This window comes from Lithobates pipiens, unplaced genomic scaffold (assembly GCF_037356315.1).
Source record: "Lithobates pipiens isolate NorthernLeopardFrog02 unplaced genomic scaffold, aLitPip1_a1.2 Scaffold_25, whole genome shotgun sequence".
NCBI lineage: Eukaryota > Metazoa > Chordata > Amphibia > Anura > Ranidae > Lithobates > Lithobates pipiens.
Genome location: NW_027507787.1, coordinates 168,204,735 through 168,231,871, shown reverse-complemented (window position 1 = coordinate 168,231,871; position 27,137 = coordinate 168,204,735). Strand labels below are relative to the sequence as shown.

Below are 27,137 nucleotides of genomic sequence, written 5' to 3'. Positions count from 1 at the left end.
TTCCTCCACCCCCAAACTTGCTCATCCATGTCTTTATGGACCTTGCTTTGTGCACTGATCCAAATCATTTGGGGGGGGATGAACGAGTTTGGGGTAGAGGAACTTCACTGGCCTGCACAGAGTCCTGACCTTAACCCGACAGAACACATTTGGGATGAATTTGAGCGGAATTAGCAAGCCAAGCCTTCTTGTCTACATCAGCGCCTGACTTCACAAATGCACTTTTGGAAAAATGGTCAAACATTCCCATAGACACACTCATTAACCTTGTGGACAGCCTTCCCAGAAGAGTTGAAGTGGTTATAGCTTCAAAAGGTGGGCCAACTCAATATTGAACCCTGTGGACGCCAATTCATGTGTGTGTAAAGGCAGGTGTCCCAATACTTTCGGTAAAATAGTATGTTATTCTATGATCTTTCATGATTGTTCCAACAATGTTCCTTTTTTGTATTCCTGTGTCTACCATAGAAAAGGGGGGGGGGGGGGGTATTGGTGTCCCTGAAACATGTTGGTTGTTCTAGGTCTCCTTGTCATGAGCAAACCCAAAACTATTTTGGAATCCTAGATCCTTGCTCTGGCCATCTCATTAGACTTTTTATATGAGAGCAATATGACACTGTAATTGCTTTCCTCCTCCTGACAATGCTAGTTGACTGTCCGTTATACTGGCCTTATCAAATTGGAAAAAAAAAAAGCCCCAAGGCAGGCCATAGATAGATTTTCTCTCTTTCCACCAAGTGGTGAAGGAAAGAAAATTGCTCCATTCCCCCCTTAACACAGTCAGCATCAATGGGGGAATTCCCGCAGAGCCATCGTGTTCTCACGGCCAGGGTGGGGGTGTCACAAGAAAAGAAAAAAACGTATACAACACTAGATTATGTGATCTGAGCTGACTTTGTCTTCAATATGTGAGCTCCAAAATTGGCTCTAGTAATTTTAACTCCAGCCTTGTCATATTCCATTTAATACTATTTACAGTTGCTGAATTTTGATGTGTCTACTTTTGGCTCAGACCACACACTCTATGATGGCTAAATTAGCCCAAAGTATACACAGTTAAAACCTCCTCCTCATGCCCAAAGCCCGGTATAAATCCAAGGGGGATCGGAGATTCGCTGTCCAAGGGCCTCGTCTATGGAATGCTCTACCAATCAACATCCGCCTGGAAGAAAATCACCTGTTTTTTTTTAGCCTCTTTTAGCAGATGATCAAAGCTTGCCACAGCGCCTAGAGGCGATTCAGTTCGCATTGTGCACTATACAAGTATTTCATTTATTCACAGAAATGCTGGTGTTCTAAGTAGACCATTCACTTTTTCTGTAAAATAGTGTACTTAAATAAAAAAAAGAACAGTTATATGGCCAGGAAATCACTGTGACCACTTGCTACATTTGGTTGGCTTTTGGGCCAGGTCAACAGAGAAGGTGAGCAAGATTGGATATAAGCAAATATCTACAATCCATTGCCTAAAACGCTAAACACTCATGCAGTGGGTTGTATAACCAGAGCTCCATTCAGAGGAGGGCAAAACTTTAAAAATGTTGATCCAGAAACCCAAGGACCCTTATTCAGCCAACCTCTGAACAAAGGCTGCATACCTGTCCAGAAATCGTCACCTTGCAACCACCAAACATCACTTAAAAGTTGGCTCCAGGTATTAAATGGCTGTCAACCACTATTAGATTTTGTTTTGTCTTCTATTTATATTTATTTATTTTTATTCTATTAGTTGAACTGGATGGACCTGACCATATAACTATTGGTATGACATTTGTGGCTTGTTCAGACAGACTGACAACATTTTATTGCCTACAAATAACTAGCAAAACTTGCAAGTTAATGAAACAGATGTCTGCATACTGCTGGAACCCTGAAATCCTGTCGTGATAAATTATACAACTGAAAACATTTGCAAGAATTGACCCAACACCGAACATGTTTTCCAAACTGCTATTGGCCTAGGAGGTCATAAATCACTCTTAGCCCCTGTACACACGGTCTGAGATTTCCACAACCAAATCCGTCGGATTTTGCCCGTCGGATTATGTCCGTCAGATCTTGTCCGAAACTGTTGCATACACACGGTCGGGCCAAGTTGGCGAAAAATCTGATCTTTCAGAACGTGATGACGTAATTTCGTTACGATGGGACTACGTTCAGGCTAGTAGCCAATAGCTTTGATGTAGGAATTTGATCTGAGCATGCGTGGCACTTGGTCCGATCAAAATTCTCTACACATGATCGGAATATGTCCGACCGGCCCAGTTGGTTGGGAAATATTTCCAACATGTTGGAAAATTGGGTCCGACGGAGATTCGCACGGAATCAATCCGATGCATACCACACACAGACGGATAATCTGACGACACGGTCCGATAAGACGCATTCCGACGGATTCTCCGACCGTGTGTACGCGGCATTAGATGGAGTGGGCGGGCTGGAACTCAGCTTTCCACACAATAGTAGGGATATTGAACTTGGATTTTTGAAGATATGTGCAGGTTTAATAGGTTGTTTTAGATCTACCAATGAGGATTTTTTTTATCATTCACTAAATAAGACAAAAACTGTAAAATTAAAGTCACTTTAAGTATAGAATAAAAAAAATAAGTATACAGCTACCCCATTACTGAACCAGCCTTGCTTGTTCACAGGATTCCAGCCAATAACTATGGTGGTTCCTGCCAAGAACTTTGCGGTGAGCTTATGAACATGGAAAATAAATAGTGAAACTTGTATTCCAGACCCAGGAGAGAACAGCCATGAGTAAATATTAGCTCAGAGAATTCACTGTGATTACTAGTTACTGTATCTAATAATCCAAAAATGCAATAGCATTCAGGATTACCAAAAATGACATCATATATATATATTTCTATCAATATGCAGCTACTGGCATACAGAACAGTTTTCCATTCAACCAAAACTGTACAGGATTTACAGATAAAGCCCACCCAAAGCTGTAAACCCTATTTTGGGAATATGAAAAGTGACCGCATCATCACAGAGAAAAATACACAAGCTGGGCTTGCTGCGCTCTCCTCTGTCATTGTGATCTGAGCTTCATTGCTCTGTAAGTCACCAAACCTTAACTAGAATTCAGATCAAGAATTCCGACTTGATAAGTGTGACAGTGGAATAGCTTGCACATTTAAGAAAGATGTAAAAATTCCAAGCCCCCCCTTTAGTAATTTCAGAACTTGTCTCCCTTACGTTTTTGTGACCCTGGCAGTAAACTCAAAAGATTAAGGACTCATCTCTTTTTAATCTTTGTTTTCTGGGCTCCATATTTTCAAAGTTATAAATTTGCCCTCCACTAAACTCTCTGAAAGAGCAATGGAGGTATTGAGGTAAACCTGAGAAACTAGAAAATTAAGTGATAACATTCTCAACTTGTTCAGGTATAGCTCCATTCTATCCATCTCATTCTGGCTTCATTATCTATAAAGTCAATGACGTCAAACAACCAGCCATCCAGCACAGTCTGATAAGATGGAATACCAGTCAGGATTGCCTTTTCCAGATCAGTAACACACAAGCAAGGGAACCAGGGTGACAGACCCCACGCCTTTAAATACAGTGATCAGAAACAGCTCTCATAATTCTATGCAGGACATAAAGCTGCCAAGCATCCATCTTTCTGCAGGACAGCCCTAACTATTTAACATATTTCCCCTTATTCCCCATGCCAACATGGAATGTCCCATCATGCCACCACGTGAAGCCTACCACCATCTTTCATTACAGCAAGAAAAAGTCCTTCCAGTTTTACAAGGGATATTGGCAGCTAAGTGGTAAGGTTCTTAAATATACAGTTCACAGTTAGTACTCCATAGTAGCCATGGTTTCCAAACATTGCACTAATGATGGCCAAATAGTATACACCAGCGGTTCTGGATGTGCATCTGGCTAATAGGGCATAAAGAAATGAATTGCACGATTCTGCCCACTAGCCTAAAATGAGGAATAATCTTTTTTTGGGGGATTTGTGATGGAATGAGACATGAATACCTTCAGTTTTAAGAAGGATTTACTGCATTATGTACTGATTGTACCGAGTTTGGGCAATTTGATTGCTTTAGTCCCTTTTCATCAGGTTATATGCTTATACTCATTGTACAATGCAAGAGATCTCTGTCATTTACAATCTTCCTCAGAAATTTGGTTGTTTCCTCTCCATAGATATAACAACTCCTTCCCTGGTTGTGAAAATATATTCTACAAATTGATAAAGAAAGTAGTTCCTTCAAAGCCCAAAACCGGTCAAATTTTTTTTTTCCCCATGCAGTGGGCCTGTGCCAACACTGCATGGGTTAACTGCTTTTTTTGTCTAGGGGTGATCACAGAGCCTGTAGTCGTCCATCCTTCTGAAAACAAACCCTGGGTGGTGGAATGTTCCTGGATATACAGAGCTGGTCTATGGGTGTGATGAGGTCAGGAACATTCCACCACCCAAAAGGATTCATTTTCCAGAGAATCGAAGGATTGGTCTTGGGCTGGGAGAATCTGAGGATTAGGAGAGTATATCTCAGCTCTCCAATCCTCCAAACAATAACAAAAGATGTGCAGTCAACCCATGCAGTGTGGGCCCATGGGAATTTTTTTTTAAAAAAATGCTCGGAATTCAGCTTCCGAAGTCCAGCGTTTTCTTAGGCCACCTCACTATGATCTGCCTGAAGGCTCTTCTAAACTTTATTTGAAGGAATGCAATGGCCCCTCGGTACAATCTAACTTATATGTTCCTAGGTATTTTGGGCTGAAGGTATTTTGTGTGCAACAAAATAAAAATTAGATTTACAGATGAACAAAGTTGCACACTTACCTATAAACCAATATAACCATGTCCAACTTGGAATACTAAAAAATAGACTTAATACAGAACAAAAAAGGCATTATCACCATATTTTTTAAGTACAATATCTTGGGATAGTGATTACTAAAATAGTTTTTTTTTTTATGCAATGCAGATGATTTCTATTAGCATGATTGGAGCAGGATCCAGGAATAAAAAAAATAAATAAAAAAGTCTATTGACTGAACCCTGCCAAATAATTGCTATTGTTCCCCAAAGTAATGGAGACACTGGGGGTATTCCAGATTCTCGAGTTCAGTTGACAGATTCATCCAGGTCATCTTTAGACAGCTTTAGCTGCAATCTAGAATGGAACTGGGATTTTCATAGCCAAACATTTTCTTAACAAGAAACACAAATACAAAAGAGCAGAATGTCTGCCATTGGGAATGCCCTCTTGTGCAGGGTCCATTTAAAGTGCTGATAGCTATAGTACCATAACAAATCCTGTGCATCTTATGCCACTGAAGCCAACTTAGACCTGCATGTCCAAGATCCATTAAAATTCCTTTACAAGCTTAAAGACACAAGCCAATGTTTTTTTACAATGGGCTTTAGGACCATAGCAATGAAAAGATCAAGGTGTTCCTAGCCCTTATGCAGTCAATCTATTGGCAACGTAAATGAAAGTCATTCTCAAACAGAGAAAATATAGGGAATTCAACAAGTGCATAAGTGTAATTCCAGCCTTTTCGTGTTTTGGTTTGAGTGGGAAAAGGTACTATTGCTTTCTAAATCCCTTATTATAAGGAAAAGGAAAGGTCTTTACTGTAGTCCACTTTAAGGCTTTGATGTCACTTGCAAAGTTTTTCTATTGGATAATAGTCCTTCCTATTGTCTGACAATTCAGAAATTCAGTCTCAAAGAACTTAGTATCCTTTGAAAGGAATTTTGTATCTCAATTGTTGGTCCACAAAGATTAAGTATAAAAACACTGCCATGTATCTTGTATTGTAGAGTTCCTTTATCTCTCAAGTTCTAACACAATCCAAGATTTCAATTCGCAAATGTAAAGCAATGATGTTATTCCCCACAATCCAAAAATGGCAAATTCTTCCTCAAACAGATCTCTGAATCTTCACAATATCGGCTTGGTATTTGACTCATACATTATAGACATTTTCTTCAGTTTCCAAAGCATAATTTACTTTCCCCTGTAGCTGCTCGAGGGTGGCTTTCTTGAGAATACTCCAACCTCTGCTCATTTTCCGTTGGGATATTTTACGTTGCAAAACTGGACTTTCTGACATAGAAACTCGCTTGTTGATGAGCCTTTCATTTGAGAAGTTAACCTTCTGAGACTGGTTATCCCCCACTCCATCCTGTTTGCTGTCATTGTTCTGAATTACATCTGCATTTTGCTTCACTGTTTCCATTTTAAAATCCTTACGCTCTTCAACTCTGCCAGATGGTGAGAAAAACAAAAATAATTAAAGCCCAATTTAATCCTCTGTATTTATCACTGTATTGCAGTCAGGAAGCATTTGCAATACTAAAATATGCTTCCCAAAACAGACAATTTCCCATCGCTCTTACCAGCCAGCCTGCAACAAAACCGAATTGGCAGTTTATGTTAAAAACAAGTGGTTTAGTCGTACACATTTGCAAACGTATGTGTAAGCTTCATTGGCCACATGAAGGCATCCTAGTTTATTGCCACCCTCACTCTATAATTTTAAGAGTCTCCTAAATTGGAGGACATATATATAGTAGATAGATAGATTAAGGGCAGGTGTGCCTGGAGGCAGCCCACCCCTTATCAAAAAGGTATAAGGATGCACCAATTCACAAACCGTGCAAAAAAAATGGGCACCCCCCTAACCTATAATTAGATTTTGCAGCAAAGGCAAGACACATCCAGAACAGACACAATTTCCCATCTCACTAACCAGCTAGCCTGCAACAAAAACCAAAGTGGCCTTGTTTAACAGTTCACATAAAAAAAAAAAAATACAAAATATGCTGCTTTTTGGGTTGTTTTTATTTGCCAAGTGCTGCAGCAACCCTATGCTCCCAGGTGCTGTAGACTTGAGACAGGGTTCGGATCTCCAGTGGCCCGACACACCCCATGAATGTGCCATTTTTAAATTATTTTTGATTTGTTTTTTTGTCAATGCCCTATGCCTAAATACTAGTGTTTATACGGTGAGTTCCATCTATGCTTTGTTGCACCCAATCACATGTTGGCAAAGGTTTTGGGCAGGTGTGAATAAATGCTGTAAAATAATGATGCTTTAATAGAGATAGATATATAGAGAGATATAGAGAGATAGATATATAGAGAGATATAGAGAGATAGATATATAGAGAGATATAGAGAGATAGATATATAGAGAGATATAGAGAGATAGATATATAGAGAGATATAGAGAGATAGATATATAGAGAGAGATATAGAGAGAGAGATAGAGAGAGAGAGATAGATTATATATATATATATATATATATATATATATATATATATATATATATATATATATATATATATATATATATATATATATATATATATTATATACACACTATACACACACATACATACATACATACATACACACACATAATTTTTTTTATTGTTTATGTTTATCAATTTACAAAATGCAACAGAAGAAAAATCTAAATCAAATCAATATGTGGCGTGACTACCTATAGGTTTCTGAGGTTTCTATAGGTTTCTGACCAGCATCAATTCTTCTAGGTACACTTGCACACAGTTTTCAAAGGAACAAGCACAGATCTTTTGTGGATGCAGGCTGCCTCAAATCCTTCTCTTTCTTGTCTCGTCTTTTATGTCATTCCAGACAGACTCCATGATGTTGAATCAGGGCTCTGTGGGAGCCAAACCATCACTTCCCCTACTCCTTGTTGTTCTTTACACTGAAAACAGTTCTTAATGACATTGGCTATATGTTTGGGGTGGTTGTCCTGCTGTGGAATACATTTGGGGCCAATCACACCCCTCTCTGATGGTATGGCATGATGGATAAGTAGCTGCCTGTATTTCTCACTATTAAGGACACCATTGATCCTGACCAAAGCTCCAAATCCTTAAAATGGTTGTAAACCAAAAAAAAAAAACCCCTGTAACTCACAAGCTCACAAAGGCATAATGAGCTAGTATGCATCGCATACTAGCTCATTATGAAATGCCTACCTTAGATCAAAACTGTTGCAGCAGTCCCCGCACACCTCTGTGACCAGCGACATGTATCCTGGAGTTATTTCCAGGTGCGCAGGTCCCGCCACTGGCCCTGAACCGTCAGCACGAGCAGGCCATTTCTTCAGTATGCATACATTGATGGTAAATATCTACTAAACTGTGCAGTTTTAGGAAATATTTACAGTACCTACAGGTAAGCCTTATTATAGGTGTACCTGTAGGTACAAGGGGGTGTAATTAGGTTTACAACCACTTTAATGCAGCAAATGAAAGACACATCATGCTTACTTCCCTTCTACATCGGAAGATGCCCAGCATTGCCATCAGCACAGAACTGGTGGAAACCAGTGGGAACTGGGTACACCCATTTAATGTCCAGAGAAGTCTGAAGGCCAAATATCTATGTTGAAAAAAAAGCTAAGTGGCTCAACTATGCAGGAAAACATAGGTACTAGGGTGCAGAAAAATAGAAGGAGCTCTGGACTGGCGAGTCAAAATGTGAAGTATCTGGCTGTAGCAGGAGGCAGTTTGTTGGTGAAGGGCTGAATAGCAGTACAATAATGAGGGTCTGCAGACAACTGAAGCATGGTGGAGGTTCCTTGCAAGTTTAAGGCTGCATTTTTGTAAACTGAGTTGGAGATTTGGTCAGGATCAATGATGTCCTCAATGCTGAGAAATAAAGGCAGATATTTCGCCATCATGCTATACCATCGGGGAGGCGTGCGATTGGCCCCAAAATAAGTCTGCAGCAGGACAACCGCCCCAAAACACACAGCCAATGTCATTAAGAACTATCTTCAGTGTAAAGAAGAACAAGGAGGATGTGATGGTTTGGTCCCCACAGAGCCTTGATCTCAAATAAAAATCCATCTGGGATTACATGAAGAGACAGAAGGATTTGAGGCAGCTGACATCCACAGAATATTTGTGCTTAGTTCTCCAAGATATTTTGAACATCCTATCTGCCAAGTTTGATTAAAAAAAATAATAATAACTATTAATACTTCTATTTCTAATAGTCTATTAATATGTCTAAATTACAGCATTTTTTTAACATCTACCTAAAACTTTTGCACAGTATTGTATATCATAAAACAGCATTATATACATCACATAATAAAGCCTTATTACAGCTGTCTCTAGTGTGAGGCAAGCTATACTTGCTTAGAAATCAGTAATTTCTGCTTTCAGATCCATGACAAATAGAATGGATGAAGGAGACGTCTTCACTGCTCTCCATTGTATTCAAAGAGCAGCTGATGTCTGAATACTCAAACACAGACTGCATCTGACTAGAATCATTCACTGTTTGGCTGACAATTTTCTATTTTTCATTTTCAAATTGACTTTTGTTGACCCAGGTGGTGCCAATAGGGCCACTTGCGGCTTAAACTTTAGCAGATTTAGCAAGAATTGACCATCTTAGCACACTTGAATGGTTCTTACCGAAGATACCAAGAGTCGCCAAGACCATACACTCTCCCACAGATTCCCACCTGAGGCCAGAGGATTTTTGGCATTTTCCGTTCCAGCATGAGGGTAGTGGCTACAACCTGTAAACATAAAAACAGTCTTAGAGTGGATATTCCTGTGTGTGCAAGTAGAAAGACAACATCTTTCTGTGCCTAATGGGCATGTCTTTCTATCCAATAAAAGCTCAGATATGCGGAAATACAAGAAAGGTCTAGGTCTTGCTGGGCAAAACTTTGAAAGTAGTAGTAGTAAAGTCCGCTGTCACTTCTTTTTTGGCGGCACCCTGGTGGGCTATGCCATAATGTTCTCTCCAGCGCTGAGAGCGAACCAACGAGTCCTGGGCGCTTCCATCTTCACACGATCTTCCTTCCGCATTCCGTGCCTTTGGCTGCTTGACCACGCTTGCACAGGGGAGTCACATCGCAGCAGCACAGATAAGGGTCGTAAATGTTCACAATAAATAAAATGTATTTGTGATAAGTAAATTGTACATTTGTGTGTGTGTGTGTGTGTGTGTGGGGTAGGAGCCAAGCTAGACCTTTACGAGAAAAGTCAGGATTTGTTTAGAACTTCAGCTGCCCTGATCATTTTGGTTTCCACTAAAGACCTCTACTTTGGTTCAGTTCAATTTGCAAAAGACATTTTGGTTTAACTTATCAAGCATTGTGAATTACCTGAGCCCTCCAAAGCTCGTCTCCTTCGTGGGACACCCGCCAATGAGTGTCTCCCATCATGGCGATCAGCAGATTCAGCATCAGAAGAGCTGCAACTATTGCAAAAGCCGAGTACGTCACGCTGAACATGAAGGGCAGGTCCACACTATAGTTAGCAGGACCGTCAATGATGGTCAGGAAGAGTTCGAAAGTGCTGAACAGAGACATTGGATACGTCATGAACTGCCCCAGATCTCCTGGGTTTTGTGTTTGGAATATGACATAGAATGCTGCAAAGAGGAAAATTGGAATTATTCAAGCAGGATTATCGATTTCTAAAACCTTTGTGATTATTTCCATTTTTAAGGCTGACCAATTGTGGAAAAAAAAAAAAAAAAACGACTACAGCTTATTTGATTCAAAGGTTCACCATTTGTCCCTTGCTCAACATTCTGCCGATTCAGTAAGGCGTTTATTTTATGTGGTTTAAAGTGGAACTTTATGGTAGGAAATAAAAATGGGCAGACAGGCAGGATTTTCATTGCAAAACAGACATGCTTTATCTCTTGGGGGGAGACCTGGGGTGCATCAATGGATTGAAGGTGACTATAGTTCTGATTTATCTGCAGCTGTTGAAATGCAGGTATGAAACTGTACAGTACATCGGTACTTTCTCTAGGATTTTAAATAAGGGCAACATATGTAGGCTTCTCTTTATTTTTTTTATGTGCAAAAATTAAAATTAAGATACTTCTATGCATGTGCAACAAATATTCCCCGTTTCCATTTATGATTCGACTTATGTGGTTTGAAGCTGAATTCCAGGTATGTTTTTTTTTCATAGTTACCTTGATCCAGCTTTGGCTAATGTAAAGTATACATGTTCCATAGCTGGCCAATCTCTGTGGAAGAGGAGAATTACTGTAGTAATGGCCTCTACCATGGCTATATTCCCGATTCCATGCCTAGCAGCGGCCATGCTGCATGGTCACCACTGCATAGCTCCCAACTACTGTCCCTGGTTTCAGAGGGCTGTCCCTGATTTGGAACAAAGTCCCTCTTTCCTCCTCATTTGTCCCTCATTTTGGTCTGATCTATATAGTTATATACAAAACTGACTATTTATCTATCAAAAAAAGTGTTCCCCAGTGCTAAACCTTTCATCCAATCTCTAAAATTGCTGCATCTGCAAGTTTCAAAAGCCAGTATAAAAGAAATAGTAGTGGTAAAAAAGAACTTATGGGTTTAACTAATGTTATTTTTGTATAATTATCCTTTACGGGGGGTGGTAGGGTTTGTGTTCTATGCCTACATGCTTTTGCCAGAAGGTGTCCCTTGTTCCCATCCGAAAAAGTTGGGAGGTATGCCACTTGGAGTTGCTTGCTCAGAATGGGTGCCTCAGAGAACGCATAGCATTTTCTCAATGCATGCAAATTGTTCCCTGATTGGATGAAATGGCGAGGAGGGGAGGGGTTATGACATCACAGTCCCTTTCTCATCCAATCAGAGAAATTCTCATATACATTGAAAAAACTACAAGGCCTGCTTTGAATGGTGCTTGTGCTGAGCAGTACTATGCAGTAGGGTAGCTGGTCGGCACAGGACCAGGAAGGCAGAAAAGATCATAGTAGCGGTAGCTTCTACAGTGATTTTCCTGTTCAACAGGGATAAGCCAGATATAAAAATGTATATCAACACCGGGCCAGGCTGGACCAATGTAGCTATGCAAAAAGAATTATATAGACTTGCACTTTAAATGTAAAAAAAAACAGCAGTGGATCTACAGACAACTATATAGAAGTCGGCTCTTCTCACCTGCACCAAATCCAAGAATGACAACCGCCATGAGCCAGCAGAATCTCAACAGGTCTCCGAATATCATCTTAAGGAAAAAAAATAAAAAAATCAGACAGTTTTAGAGGATGAAAACGGCAGCCCACCAACAAAGTATGGAAGTTCCTAAACGTTTTATCTTTCTTGATTTTCAGTTTTAGCCACTACCCATGGATTATTGGAAGCTGCTAGACCATCGAGTTGCTTAATTGCTTAAATTTAATTGCTTAAGTTTATAGATACTTTTGGACTTTACATAGAGTGGGGCTAGTCTGATATGATTTTTTAGTGCAATACCACAGTTTTGTCTTGTGTCCTTGCTTTTTTTTTTTTTTTGACTGATTTGGAAATGTCACTAGTCACAGTTCCACTTTGATTTATTTTATTTGTGCAGATGTCTTAGTAGTGTAGATTTATTGCCCTCATAGCTTCTGCTGCAGCCAAGCCAGCACTGAAATTAACCATTTGTGAGTCTGTAACAAAAAAAAATAAAAAAATGGGGGCTGCTCTGTGCAAAACCATTACAAAGAGCAGGCAAGTAGAACATGTTTGTTATTTTTTATTAAAAAAAAAAAAAAGTTTAAATCCGAAAAGGCAAAGTATGGTAAATAAGGCAAAGCTATATGGTTTCTCCCAACCCCTGTAACTGTTAGATTTTCAACATATATTACATTTTCTCGGATAAAAACAATACATGGGACATTAGAGTAATACAGCAATTTCAAGGTGTTGATTATAAGGTTATTGTCCATTGAGGTATTTGCTGCACCAATCCATCCTTTGTCTACACACTTTCCCAGTAACTGTCACTTTTGTTGAACAGCTTCACTGGAAGTGTAAAAATAACAGACCCAATAGTAGGATCAACAGATAATAAAACTTTGTTAGTGATAGACTGCCATTTTTAACATTTTGGCCAAAGTACCATTTAAAAAAATCAAAAAAAGAAAAAAAAAGAAATGTAAAGTAACATTGGCTCTGACACTTGTACCTTCTGAATCATGATGGTGAAAGGTCCTAGCATCTGGAAGCCTCGGGTGAAATACAGGATGTAACACCATCCAAGCACCAATGCCACCGACATAGGGACTACCTCCCCATTGCTGTTGGTTACCCTCATCACCAAAACTGCCATCACCATACAGGCAAATGTTATTCTGAAGAAGGAAACAGAAGACATTGTAGGCATTGGGTGGCAGATATAAAATGCAGCAGATTTAAAAAGCACATACAAAGCATTCGTAACAAAATTACATGCAAAAGACCTCAGCAGGGGGGAAAATGGCTAGGTCAGTGTAGCTCAATCTTTTTTTAGTGACTAAAATGCAAAACCTCATGGCACAACTCTCCAGTGTCACTCAGCCCCCCTGCCTCCACATCAGAGCCCTCAGAGCATCCCCCCTGCTTCAACATCAGCACCCGCCTTCTTCCATGTCACAGTACTAAGCCCCCCACTTCAACATCACAATCCACAGCCCCCCCATTTTCACATGAGATTCCTCAGCTTTCAGTTTCACATGAACTTCCTCAACTCCCCCACTTTCACATCAGAACCCTTAGCTGGCCTGTCTACATAATGGAAATGCATGGCACTATACAAAAACATAGAACCCTTGAAAAGCCCAGAAGGCACCCTGGTTGAGTATCACTAACCTCGATCACTCAATAACATATACGTCAGTTTTGGATGCACAAATTATTGTACATTTAGTAATTATAGTAGTTATCTACTCAATGATCATTTTTAAAGTGGGAGCATACTGCCTTGTATGGTTTTTAGATATAGGCAAGTCTATAATAAGGTTTACCTATAGGTAGTGTAAATATCTCCCAAACGTGCACCGTTTGGGAGCTGTTTACTTTGGATGCGGCCATCAACGGCGCATGCGCTCTGAAGGAATAGCATACCTGTGCCGTTCCGTAAACGGACTCCTGCACAGGAGTGACGTCATCGCTGGCTCGCCCATTCATATTGCCGAAGCCCACAAAACTGTGAAGATGGAAGCGCCTTCATCGGTGACGGCATTAATAAGGTTTTGCTAGTTTGCTGTATTTGCATGCAGATGGCCCTTGGCAACACCTACACGTGATGTTAAGCTTCCATGAATGAAAGAACCATCACCCAATAAATGAAAAGGGCAGGCCAGAGGCAATCAAGCTATATAGAAAAGCGGTATATGATGCTGGACGTCCTCTAGTTGGGAAATGAGATGTGCTCTGTCTGACTTGCTGCAGGTTCCAAAACATTGTGAGCAATTTTTGCACAGGAGAGGACCCTGCCCAACTGGGCAAGACAGCTTTAAGCAAAATCCAATAAAATAAAAAATAGTGCAATATTGCTTGTTTGTCAACCTCTTCACTACCCAACTTTGACTCATTGTTATTGAAATCCCCCCCAATGTATGTCAGGGAGGTTTGTAAAGATCCTTACATAAGGATATGGAAAGGTCCACCAAGAACTGTCTGTCCAAAATATCTGGTAGCTCCAACCCGTAGGAGGTCAGGAATCTAAAATAAAAATATAGAAATAAAAATAAATAAAAATGAAAAACCAGCTTAGGCAACAGATAAATTCAGAGCAGCTCCCCTGAGGTTCGACAGACATTGTTGTGGTTTGGAGATTATAGCCATAATTACACAGTTAGAACCCCTGAACTCCCTCTACCCCTCTAGATCAATGGTATCCAAACTGGGAGCCATAGGAGAGCCTTTGATTTCTTTATCCAGCCCCTGGAGCACTATTTCATCCACCGACACCAATGATGGAACACAATTCCTCCCAATGACACCAACGATGGAGCACAATTTCTCAAAATGACACCAAAGATAGAGCATTGTTTTGTCCCACTGACTTCGGGAACTGGTCTACTCCCAATGGCCCTCCTAAAGTCTGAAGGACAGTGAACTGGCCCTGATCTAAATCATGCCCCAGAATTCATTTTTTTTTACCTTGTTTCTGTAGTGAGAAACAGGTTTTATTATGCTGTGACCCCACCAAGCTGTTAAAATTCTTTCAGGAGACATCCCCCACAACTATTTCCAAGCTCCCTTTCCCTTTACACAATAGGGCCTATACCGGATCTTACAAATATGCCCTTTGGCTGCAGGACCACAAATTATTGTGGAAAACATTCACAGAAGAGTGGAGGCTGTTATAACCAGGAAAGCAACTCATTATTGGTTTTGGAATAGAATGTCCAACAAGCTTATATAAGTGTGATGGCCACCGAGTGTACTGCATCTACTAGTGATTAAGGAAGCTAAAATAAAGTGCATTATCTTTTCAAAAAGTATTATCACTTTGATTTATAGTAAAATTCGCAAGCTTATGGACTCAAATGCAGCTACAATTTCCAAAAAAATAAAAAATCATAGACTTGAAAAGTTCCTACCATGAGAAGTAAAATAACCATTGCTCCAATTACGCTGATCAACTCGCCGCCCAGGCGAAGGTGATCTTCATAAGCAACATAGGCCTCCTGTTGGTTTCCAGAAAAGAAAAGGCCATTAGAGGAGATCAATAAAAGGAGTGTCCACAACTCACAATTTAGCAAGCTACTTACACTCAGAGGCTTTTGTACCATGATGATGGAATTTCGTGAATCGTTGTCCTTCTGAATGGACTTCAGAGGCCGGTAGGTGCAACTCACAGTAACGAATACCATATACATGAAGTAGATTGCCGCTAACAGCCAAAAATATGGTCGCCCACAGCTCTGCCATTTTAAACAGACTAGCTCTTTCACAGGAGTCATTTCTAGGATAAGCCGAGCCTATAATGGTTTAAAACAAGCAGTACAAAAATCAGTTTCATGCCCTGAGAGTCATGCCTTTTAAATTCAATTTAATATCAACTCTAACCGCCCTACCACACCAGTCCTTCCTCCTCCTTCCCTGGAGGCCCCGTTGGCATATAATATTTTTGTTATTATATTATTGTAGCACCCTCTAGGTAGGTAGGTGCTAGAGTAGGATTTTTTTTGTAGGGTAGGCAAATTTAAGCAGGCCTGGCTGGCAGCCAGGCCTATTTGTTTTGATCTGGTCTGAGCTGGGAGTGGAGGTTAGCAGCTGGTGACTCACAGCATCACCGAGACTTTCCTCTTCTTTCTAGAGCTTTCAGGAAAGTATTGCAAAGAGGAGGAGAGGAGAGGAAAGGAGAGGTGGAGCTGCCTGGGGTACTCTAATACTCTAAGGAGTCCTGACCAATCCCCAACTTGGGGGGGGGGGGGGGGGGGGGGCCTTGGGCCTGGGTTCAGGTGCATTTTTTTTCAATAGCTAGGGAAATAGAAAAGAAAACAGCATTGCATTTTTTTTTTTTTTTTTTTTTTTAAATACAGTTTTGCCCTAGGGAGAAGGCACATAGCTGCATAAAATGTGCCGTTATTAGTAAACTTTTTTTTTCTATGAATCTGAATGAATGATTTGTATAGCGCTGCAATTGCGAAATGAATCGCCCCAAGGCGCTCGATCAGCTGTGTTGTCTACAGGTGTGGTGCTTTCTATGGGCCACTGCACACAGATTCAATAAATTTGTGCTGTGATCAAATCTGTAAAAAAAAAAAAAAGTCTATGCATGTTATCATTTACATGCATACAGAGTATTACAAAAACGTACTCTGTTGGAGTAGAAGAGCCACTTGCATACCAGTAACAGAAGATGTTTGGTGGCATCCTTGAGAAGCCATCATCATCATCCTAGCGAAGGAGAACTTTGGGTGGTTTCCTTGAAAAGTCAGCAACAGAGGATGTTGGGTAGCTTCCTTGAGAAGCTGCTTGCACCCTAGCAACGGATGACATTAGGTGGCTTCATTGAGAATCCACCTTCATTCTAGCAACAAAAGGATATTGGGCGGCTACCTTGCAAAGCTACCTGTGTCCTTGCAATGTAGAATGTTAGGTGGCTTCCTTGGGAAGTTACCTGCATCCAACCAACAGAGGATGTTTGGTGACATCTTTGAGAAGCTGTCTTCATCCTAGCAATGGAGAACTTTGGGTGGCTTCCTTGAAAAGCCACCTGCTTCCCAGCAACAGAGGAGGTTAGGTGGCTTCCTTGAGAAGCTGCTTGCATCCTAGCAACAGGACTATTTTGTTGTAACACTATAGGCATAAAAACATTGCTTAAAGCAGAGTTCCACCCATTTAAATGTCAGCAGCTACAAAAAGTGTAGCTTCTGACTTTTAATAAACAGACCCTCACCTGTGCCGCGGTGCAGCTGCTCAAAGCCTCACTTCTCACCCCCTCCTCTCTGCGGCGCCGGAATTGCAAGCGTGGGTCCCCGGCTGTGGCTTCACAGCTGGGCTCGCACTGTGCATACACGAGCCGCACGTTGTGAATGGATGGGCAATCTTCTGGGACTTATGACATGTCCCAGAATATTGCAGGGAGGGAGGGGGGGGGGGAAGAGGAACTTCTGCTTGGTGCCATGGCGCCAGTAGAGGAAGTGGGAGCTGGGCACCTGTGAAAACTAGATAGCCCCCCCAAAAAAAAAAAAAAAAAATATGACAAGCCAAATGTAGCATGTCAGCGGTTCACAAGTACTTAAAGCGGAAGTTCAATTTTTGTATATAACTGTGTAACACTTTAGGCAGGATGAGGCTTTGATACTAGTTGCCATATTTTCATGTGACTACACTATATTACCAAAAGTATTAGGACGCCTGCCTTTACACACACATGAATTTGAATTAGATGCACAGTCTTAAGCCTGATATACACGATGAGAGTGTTGGCCAACAAAGCATCAGACTTTTGTCCGAAGGGCATGTGCCAGGAGCTTGTCATGCATACAAACGGTAAACAATTATCGACCAACAAACACGAACGTAGTGACATACTACGAGGAATTTCAGCTCTTGAGCGCCACCCTTTGGGCACCTTCTGCTAATATCATGTTTGGTGAGCATTGATTCAGAGCATGCGTGTTTGTACTTTCAACTTGTGTGACGGACTTGTCTACAGACATTAGAAAAATCTCACAATAGACCGTTCCCCGCCAAATATTTATCAGCCTGCCATCCAACATTTGTTGGCGGAAAGTTGGACAACAATTGTCTGATGGAGCATACCAACGGTCGGATTTTAGGCCAACAGTCTGTCATCACACAATTCCCTGCCGAAAATCCAATTGTGTGTAGGAGGCTTTAGTCCTTAGGGTTCACTATTGAGTTGGCCCACCCCATGCAGCTATAACAGCTTTAACTCCTCTGGGAAGGCTGTCCACAACTTTTAAAAAGTGTGTCTATGGGAAGATTTGATCATTCTTCCAGAAGTGCATTTGTGAGGTCAGGGACCAATGTTGGACAAGAAGGCCTGGCTTGCAGTGTCCACTCTAATTCATCCTAAGTGTGCTTTCACACTGAGGCATTGGGGGAGTTGGCAGTAAAGTGTTGCCTGCACTTCTAGCGGTGCTTTATCGTCGTTTTAGTGGTGCTATTCGGCCACTAGCTGGGTGCTTTTAATGCCCGCTAGCAGCCGAAAAAGGCTTAAAACCACAGCTTGCAGGACTTTTTTTGCAGTCCTGCAAGTGTACTGCTCCAGGTTTTCACACTGGAGTGAAAGGAGAGGCTCTTTACCGGCGCTATGCAGGCGCTATTTTTAGCACCTCAGTGTGAAAGTAGCCTTAAGGTGTTCCATCGGGTTGAGATCAGGACTCTGTGCAGGCCTGTCAAGTTACTCCACCCCAAAATCACTCATACATGTCTTAATGGACCTTGCTTTGTGCACTGGTCCAAATCATTTGGTTGAGGGGGGATTATGGTGTGAGGTTGTTTTTTCAGGGGCTGGGCTTGGCCCCTTAGTTCCAGTGAAGGGAACTCTTAAAGCATCAGCATACCAAGACATTTTGGGCAATTTCATATTCCCAACTTTGTGGAAACAGTTTGGGGATGGCCCTTTCCCATTCCACCAGTGCACAAGGAAAGGTCCATAAAGACACGAATGAGCGAGTTTGGGGTAGGGGAACTTGACTGGCCTGCACAAAGTCCTGACCTCAACCAGAACACCTTTGGGATGAATTAGAGCGGAGACTGCGAGCCAGGCCTTCTCGTCCACATCAGTGCCTGACCTCACAAATGCACTTGTGGAAGAATGGTCAGACATTCCCATAGACACATTCCTAAACCTTGCACGGCTGCGCAATTGTCAGTTAAAGCAACGCAGTGCCGTATCGCAAAAAGTGCTCTGGTCAGGAAGGGGGTAAATTCTTCCGGGGCTGAAGTGGTTAAGCAAGATAAAAACGCCAATATTTTTTTTCTCTTTTTACCTTTGAGAAGGGATGCAACCTCTGTCAGGTTTTAAATGCTGTCCAGGGAATAGCTGGTGAAATGTACACGTTCTTTCCTGTGCTGTCTGACACCTTACTCATAAAATGGGAAGGGAGGACGAATCTCCCCAGTGGGGGCACAAATGGCAATAAAAACTTATCTGGGGTTCCATCTTGTCCCCACATTATCCAAAGCTAGCAGGAAAAAAAAAAGTTCTGTCTGGTGTTGCACTTTGATGTGCCCTACATACCTCTCTCTTTCTAGAAGATACCACAAGCTCCAACACAGACTGATCCTCGTCCCGAGAATCAATGCCCGAGAGGTCATACAGAACAGAATTTATAGGACCAAAAGACCATTGAACCTGCTTACGTTTTTTTAGCAGGTGCTGGAACATCTGAAAGATCAAAAAAGGGAAACAAAAAAACAAAAAACAAAAAAAGAAGAAGATTAAACATGAATATGTGCAAGAGAAGATGAAGACAAGAACTAATGGGATAAGCGCATCATTCTAGGCTTTTACTAATTCAAATTAGATCAAGACCTAAAAAGTGAAAACAATAAAAATGAAATATTCCTTTAAAGATCATTCCTGGGGGGTCCCCTTAGTGCACCTGTAAAGTAGCGCACTTTCCCCATGTTTAGAAAAGTACAGTAGCAAAATTAAATTTCTAAAAAAGGAAAAATAAATAAATAGTATTTTCTTTGAAGTACATGACGGAACACATAGCCATTAGTAGTTACTGTAACTACTATGGCTCTGTGTCCCGTGATGTACAATAAGAAATGTAATGATCTATAATGTATTGCCAGATCCCGGCAATATACATAAAAATTTATTTAACAGTATGGGTTCCCTATTTAACAGCGTGGGTTCCGATTCCGACCCTCCTTTGGCTTTATTTGGGACACATTTGTAGAGCAATAGAATTAAGCATATGAGATGCCCCGTTGAATCCCATATTTGAAATAGAAAAGGGAAATATCAAATTGTAGCCGTAGCTTTGTAGATTAAATTCCCCTGTTAGCGATCCTTCTCCGATTTCTGAAGTACACTCTCACTATGGGCAGCTGAGCATCACTCTGAATAATGCAGTGGAAGTTGAAACTCAAAGTCCTAGGCCTCGCCACCTATTTCCGTGACTTGCAGTGTCCAACCTCCTCCACTAACTCACGGGAAGTGTTTCATACTGTGGTCCTTGGATACACAGCAAAGAATTTCTGAATTTGCACTCCCTTTGCACTCTCCCAACATCAGTCCATGTTATACTCACAAAAAGTTGTTCCCAATATTTTTCTTCTGGTTAGTTGCAACTTACTCCTGCGTTACATGATGACTCCTGCTCCAGGGAACTCGACCTTGGCTGCCGTAAAGTCACATTTGGCTATCTGGCTCTGGGATCTCTGAACTCCCGGGCCTTCAAACCTCCTCCCCGAAGGCACTGGGGTCTCTGAATCCCCGGGCCTCTGGTCCTGAACCTCTGGACCTCGAGCCCTTTCCTGGAATCCCCCATGAGGACATGTGACCCCCCCCCCCCCTTTTATGAGAGGCCTCCTCCCAGACCACAAAAATTAACTATTGGTCACTTCTCTCACATGGGGTTTCCTGAAGCTCAGGTCTCAGTCCATCCGCACTTGCAAGCAATGTTCACTCCCAAGCAGAGGCAATATCCCTGAGCCCAAGTGTAGGCGGCCACACCCCCTTCTACTCTATCACTCCCAACCTCAAATCCACAACCAGGCCCAGTAAAAAAACAAACAAACATAGTCCTGGTTAAATTTACCTATTTCTACCTCCTACACTATCAAAACACCACTAGGCATCTACCAAAATGGCAGGGGCGCTACATATACACACACATACACACACACACACACACACACTCTGACTGATATATATCAAATACATTGCCCCTAACTAACCCGACTGCCTAATCTAGCTCAATCTCTCCATCTCCATCTATAACACACTATATGGGCTCTGTGTAAGCAGCCTTATATAGTGTGGGGCATGGACTTAGTCCCCCGAGCCATGATTGGCCAAAGGCACCCTGCCTTTGGCCAATTATGGCTCTTGCTGCGATTGTCCAAAGCATGCAGGTCAGCTGTATGCTTTGGCCAATCATCATACAGCAATGCACTGCTGTCTTGTGGTGCATTATGGGACGCTCGAATTTGCTGCGAACGCCCCATAAAATTCGCTGCTCAGCTAACACCTGATGCTCAAGTCGAACTTACATTCGTCTCAAACTCGAAGCTCATCCCTAGTGTGTAGCACCCTGATGTTTAGGCAGGGCTGCTAGTAAATTTAGTTGACTGGCAATAGTTGCCTTGGCCAATTGATAGCAGATCAATTGATTTCTCCCTAATTCTGGAATTGCTGCACTTCTCTCTTCTGTCGCTACCTGGCTGGGTGGTGACATTGGATAATACAAGGGCATAGCAAGGACAGAGTATGAATGAATGGGGCATCTCAGCCAATGGGCAGGGATTTCTTGGGTCCCTTGGCCTGCTGGGAGAGCCTATTTATTTCGGTGGAGTCATGTGACTGGGGTTGTGCCACCTCGATGACTGTCTGGGTGGACATGGGTCATTTCGCCCGGGGCTGCTAGGTTGTAACCCTTAGGCCTATCCTGTGGATATCTGGCTGTTCTGACAGCCTATCCAGAAGCATGAGAACAGTGTAGGGTTGGAACTGAGGGCTTGTAGTCCAACCAGAAGTAGCGGTTCCGCTGGCTGGGGAGCCAGTTGCGGTCGGAGGTAAGATGGAAGCTGTCGCCACTAAGGGACCATCCACCTCGTTACCGAAGGCCACTGAGTAAGCTGAGGCCAGTACCAGAGCAGACTTTTTGCGAGCTGGAGGTGTAAAGAAATGGGAAAACTTCAGCAAGTGCTAAGTCAGGGACAGCAGGGCTGATGCTTGCGGAGCATCAGTGAGTGCTAAGCCAGGAAACTAACATATCAGCAGGGGGTGAAGCTTGAGGAGCATCTGTGAGTGCCAAGCCAGGGACCCAGCAAGGCAGTGAAAGTGACGTTTGTGGAAGCTACTGTGTGCTAAAGTGGAAGAGCTCATTGGATCCAGTGGCTATTGGATCTGAAGGCTAGTGAAAGAGACTGGGAGCTCGTTGACTGAAGACCCACAGTGAGTGAGTGTGGGGTAAGGAGAACTGTTCGTATTGCAATAGTTCAATACCATTACCATTAGTAACAGCTACAAAAGATTTTTGCCATAGGGGACAGCGGTCCTACCTATGCAGAAGCGGTGTCCAGCTGGAAGCCTTCACCTATATGGCTTTCTGCCTGTAAAAGTCTCAGAGTCTGACAATTAACATTACATCTACCCAAAGGTGCCCTAGCCCTAACCCTTTTTCCCAAAGATCCGTTCAACAAACAATACATCTTTTTTTTTTTTTTTTTTTTATGCAAAAAGTGTCTGGCGTCCACCTGTTCATCTTGCTTTACACCCACCATGCCTTGTAACCCACTCTACACTGAAGGATGTCAGCTCACCCTAACTCAAAGAGGCCCGAGACTTTGCTACATGTGGCCATGGTTGTGCTGTTTATTTACATCCAGCGATGCAAGTTTTGGCTGCCCTGATGCATTACAGCCCCATAGATTTCTTTAGGGCTGCATCCCGAAGCCAGAGATAATTAGAGATGATCTCATAGAAGACTATGGGGCTGTTATTCGCAGGTGCGACCAGGGCAGTGAAAACCTGCAGCACTTGATATAAACAGCAGAACCATGGTTATCAGAACAAGGGGAATATGCACTGTGGAGAGGGAGGGTGGGTTAACCTAGGTCAGGGAAAGGGGAAAAAAAGGGCAAGTGCACTTTGTTTTAAGGTGCACCTTTCTTAGAAATAATGTAGCTTATACTCCTTAGATGAGGCGTCTGCATTAACTTTTTTTTAGACCAAGAATATTTTTACAAAGTACAGAGAATACCATTTGATCCTGCCAAAAAAAAAAGAAGATCTTCCTTGTAACTTTTCTGCAACCTCCCAACAACTACACAACCACTCTCCCCATTTAACGGAGAGGGGGAGATGTTCTGCAGTCCTATCCTATAGCAACATCTCTGTGCAATGAGTGCAGAAAGTAAATCTGCACTAGGTGAGAACTAAAAGGAAAACTGACAAAATTATACAGATGCAGCAATCAGTGATTGTCCAAATACAAAACATTTAAAAGCTATTGCGTTTCCTTTTTAAATATATATGAACCAAGAAAAGTGTAATCGATAACCAAAGTACAAAATGTCTCAGTAAATATAGATTAATGAACAAATCAGTGAATCAAAATGCATTTATATAAAATAAGGTCCCACAATTTTATTTATTTATTTTTTTCCATTTGTTTGCAAAGAGTTTCACTGGCAAGATCACCAGGTGAAGCTAAAGGAGAAAATGCAGCCACCACATCTAAGGACTAGTTAGCTGCAATATTTGAAATTTTTGTTTGTGGGTTTAGATACACTTTAAATGATAGATATACATACCTGGGAGCTTGCTGGAAAATACCCAGTAATGCCACATAGGGACACTGAAGAGGCTTAATTGACGGCTTACCATACCACCAGAGTGGTAAGTGTTTGTACATGTATACTGTATGTACGTGCATAGGCGATACATTTACTGGATCTATATACCCCTGACTACTAAAACTATGCATGTTATATAAACCTGACCCCTGCACCAGGTTTGTTACTCACCCTAGACCGCTGCACTATGTAGGTTACCCAACCCAGAACCCTGCACTATGTACACTACCCAATCAGGATCCCTGAACTATGTACATTACCCAACCCTAGACCAAATGAACTATGTACATTACCCAACCCGGACCCCGGCACTATGTACATTGCCCAACCTGAAGCCCTGAACTATGTACATTACTCAACCTGGACCCCTGAACTATGTACATTTCCCAATCCAAACCCCTGAACTATGTACAATACACAGCCTGGACCCCTGTACTCTTTATATTACTAACCTCTGACACTTGCACTCTGTATGCAGTAACATGTTTTAAGCCCCTCCCCCTACCCACCCCATTCTCAGGAATTCAGATTTTCAAGTTCATAGACATGTAGATATATTTTGTCTGAAGCTTTGTTTTATACTCTGTTTTGAAGCTTGGACTTGTGGAAGAATGGAGAAGATCAATTTGCTGAGAGTTCTGCAAATTCTCCCAATTCACAATGGGCAATGAAACACCAAAGTTGACTCACCTCAATGTTTCCCTCAGATGCTGACAGCTTGAATGGAGTGAGGCCCATAAAATTTTGGATCATATGCACATCAATTTCTCTGCCTCGATCATCATAGGACAGAATGAGATCATACATCATGCAGGAAATGGTCTGGTTGGGTTGAAGGGTGAGGATGTGGAGAACCGTATTTCCTAGGAATTAGACAATGGTTGCGATAAAACACCATCCTCAAGTTTTAATATTCACATGTAGTCATCAAGGCAAATATAGTACCGCTTCTTACCATGCGAGTCTTGAGCCCGAATGTTGGCTCCGCTCTCTATCAGCAAACGTACGATGGCCTCATTGCCAACACAGGCAGCAAAGGACAGCACGTGTTCACCTAGAGAGAGAGGATAGGGCTGGGTTAGAAGAAGATCTAAAATCCTCTTATGGTGAGAAGGCCTGAAATGTAAAATTATGTTGCAGAAAGCAACCAAACTTTCCATCAAGCATTTAGAGACAAGCGTGATAACTGAACCATGTATGTAGTTATTCTAAAGAAAGATTTTCATATTTTAACTTGTAAGCAATTTTTATTTCAATATCACTACACCAAAAAGTTAACCCTTCCTAATAGCAATATTGAAGCAGCCATTGTGGATGGATGAAATCAAATGGATAATCACATGGATGGACAAGTTATCATGATAGATAGTGAATGGATGGGTGGATGAATTGATGGGTGGATGAATTGATGGATGGGTGGACTGACAGGTAATCATAGATACAAGGAGATAGAGAAAATAATGGACAGAAACTCACGAGATGGACAGATAGGAACAGTTTTGTTAGGTTAGTAAGGACTTAGGCTATGGAAGCAGTGTAAAACAAGTTTTAAACAACATAGACAGCAAATACTGACCAAAGTAGAAGAGGTTTTCTGGACTGTAGGAGAAGAAGGTCCCAGTGGCGCGAGGGCTACACACATCTGCTCCTTTCTGAATCAGCAACTTTACCAAGTTAAAGTTCTGATTGACGGATGCAATATGCAAGGCGGTTTGTCCTACAAGTAGATGAAATTAGGATGAAGTTCACAGACTAGTGCATTTGAAATTTCAGCAATTTAAAGAGCTTCAATCTCATTTTCTAGCTGAAGGATGTCTAGCATCATCTAACTCAGGGGTACATGGCTATGAATGCAGCCCAACACAAAATTATATAACCTATTAAAAATGTTAATTTTTTTTTTTTTTTTTTTGGTGGGCTGGGGCATTTGTTGTAAAAATGCCTTTACACTTGGCAAACACATGCAGTTGAAGAAAAATTTTACATTGCCCCTTACTGGACACAAAACATGAGAGGGTCCTGCTCCTGCATGTTTACAATCTCAGAGGGAGGGGCTATGAACCACAAATGTAGTAGCTGTGATGGGTGAACTAATGAGGCAAGTAGAAGATTTGGTTGTTAGCTGAAGGCAGGATAGGCATCCCTGAAGAGATGAGTTTTCAGGGATGGCCTAAAAGTGGACAGAGCAGTGGATAATCGGACAGATTGGGGTAGTGAGTTCCAGAGGATGGGAGAGGCTATGGAGAAGTCTTGGAGACAAGCATGGGAGGAGGAGACAAGGGAGCTAGAGAGCAGGTTTGGGTGATATTGTCGTTATCCCAACTAACCCAGATATATCCCCCTATATATATTTCATCTCTTTATTTTGGCTGTTTGGTTGGAGTTCAGCTTTAATAAATTATGCATTTGTGGTAAGTCCTTGAAATCTTTTACAAGTCAATGTGAGGGTCTAACCTTCATACAAGTCAGAGGAGAATGTCTGGTTTACCAGATCCGGGGCAGCTTCCAGCAATAACTTTGTGGCCTCCAGATTATCGTACAAGACTGCCACATGCAAAGCCGTCTCTCCAACCACTCCTAAAAGAAACCATAAACACATAAAATTCATATAGGATGGCCATCAACTCACCACATGTTGAAGTAGACCTCAAGGGTCACATGCTAAAAAGGAGGAGACCCCAGGGTACACATGCTGAGGAAGACCTCAAGGGCTATTGTCAGGATAGCACCAGCCATAGTACAGGTGAAGACTCAAGGTGCATACATATGTGCAGATGCAGATATGCGAGTGCTTTCCTTGCTGTTCATAGATGTAAACATGCAAGAGCACACTCGCACCCACCACTAACACTGGCACAAAATGGACTATTTAAGTGCAGCAGCTGTACTAGCCAGTGCTGTCTCATCTACAGCTATTCCCATGTTCGTTCATCTGTTCGGGGTTTGACTTCTGCGATTGACCCGGCTTGTCCTAACCCTGCTTGAACACTACCTGCCCTGACCTTGTCTTGTCTCCGATTTCTGCTCTGCCTCATGCTCATCTGCCTGCTGACCTCTACCTGTATCCCAACCATTCTCTGCTTGCGGTCAATGCCTGCATATGATTGTCAAATGAGCAAGGTTAGCAACAGACTATGTATCCAGTTATCGGTCTGTCTGTTCTGCTCTGCATGCTACCTGGTCCCTGCTTGTTCCTCACCTGCCATGTGTTGCCAGATTCTCCAGTACCCATTACCAGAAAGCTGCCTGCCCAGTGCGGTGGTCCACTGCTCCTGCTGCCATCTGGCCCATCTCTAGCGAAACATCAGCTTCCCACGGCTACGGGTGGCTGAACAAATTACAAGCACTCATACCTCGC

General features: G+C 41.9%; 1 protein-coding gene across 1 annotated transcript in view; it reads right to left on the bottom strand.

The window, feature by feature from the left end:
• Nucleotides 1-305: 305 nt before the first annotated feature.
• The window catches only part of LOC143930642 (transient receptor potential cation channel subfamily V member 6-like), a 53,575-nt gene continuing 26,743 nt past the window's right edge, over nucleotides 306-27,137 (bottom strand). Inside the window, exons 3-15 of the mRNA XM_077455136.1 lie at nucleotides 26,234-26,356; nucleotides 25,356-25,496; nucleotides 24,735-24,833; nucleotides 24,470-24,642; nucleotides 19,485-19,631; nucleotides 15,535-15,744; nucleotides 15,364-15,450; nucleotides 14,403-14,479; nucleotides 12,963-13,128; nucleotides 11,954-12,020; nucleotides 10,160-10,428; nucleotides 9,459-9,565; nucleotides 306-6,253 (exon numbers count right to left, since the gene is read on the bottom strand). Coding sequence (XP_077311262.1) covers nucleotides 5,956-6,253; nucleotides 9,459-9,565; nucleotides 10,160-10,428; nucleotides 11,954-12,020; nucleotides 12,963-13,128; nucleotides 14,403-14,479; nucleotides 15,364-15,450; nucleotides 15,535-15,744; nucleotides 19,485-19,631; nucleotides 24,470-24,642; nucleotides 24,735-24,833; nucleotides 25,356-25,496; nucleotides 26,234-26,356 — 1,964 coding nt within the window. The 3' untranslated portion in view covers nucleotides 306-5,955. The remainder of the gene's footprint in view (nucleotides 6,254-9,458; nucleotides 9,566-10,159; nucleotides 10,429-11,953; nucleotides 12,021-12,962; nucleotides 13,129-14,402; nucleotides 14,480-15,363; nucleotides 15,451-15,534; nucleotides 15,745-19,484; nucleotides 19,632-24,469; nucleotides 24,643-24,734; nucleotides 24,834-25,355; nucleotides 25,497-26,233; nucleotides 26,357-27,137) is intronic.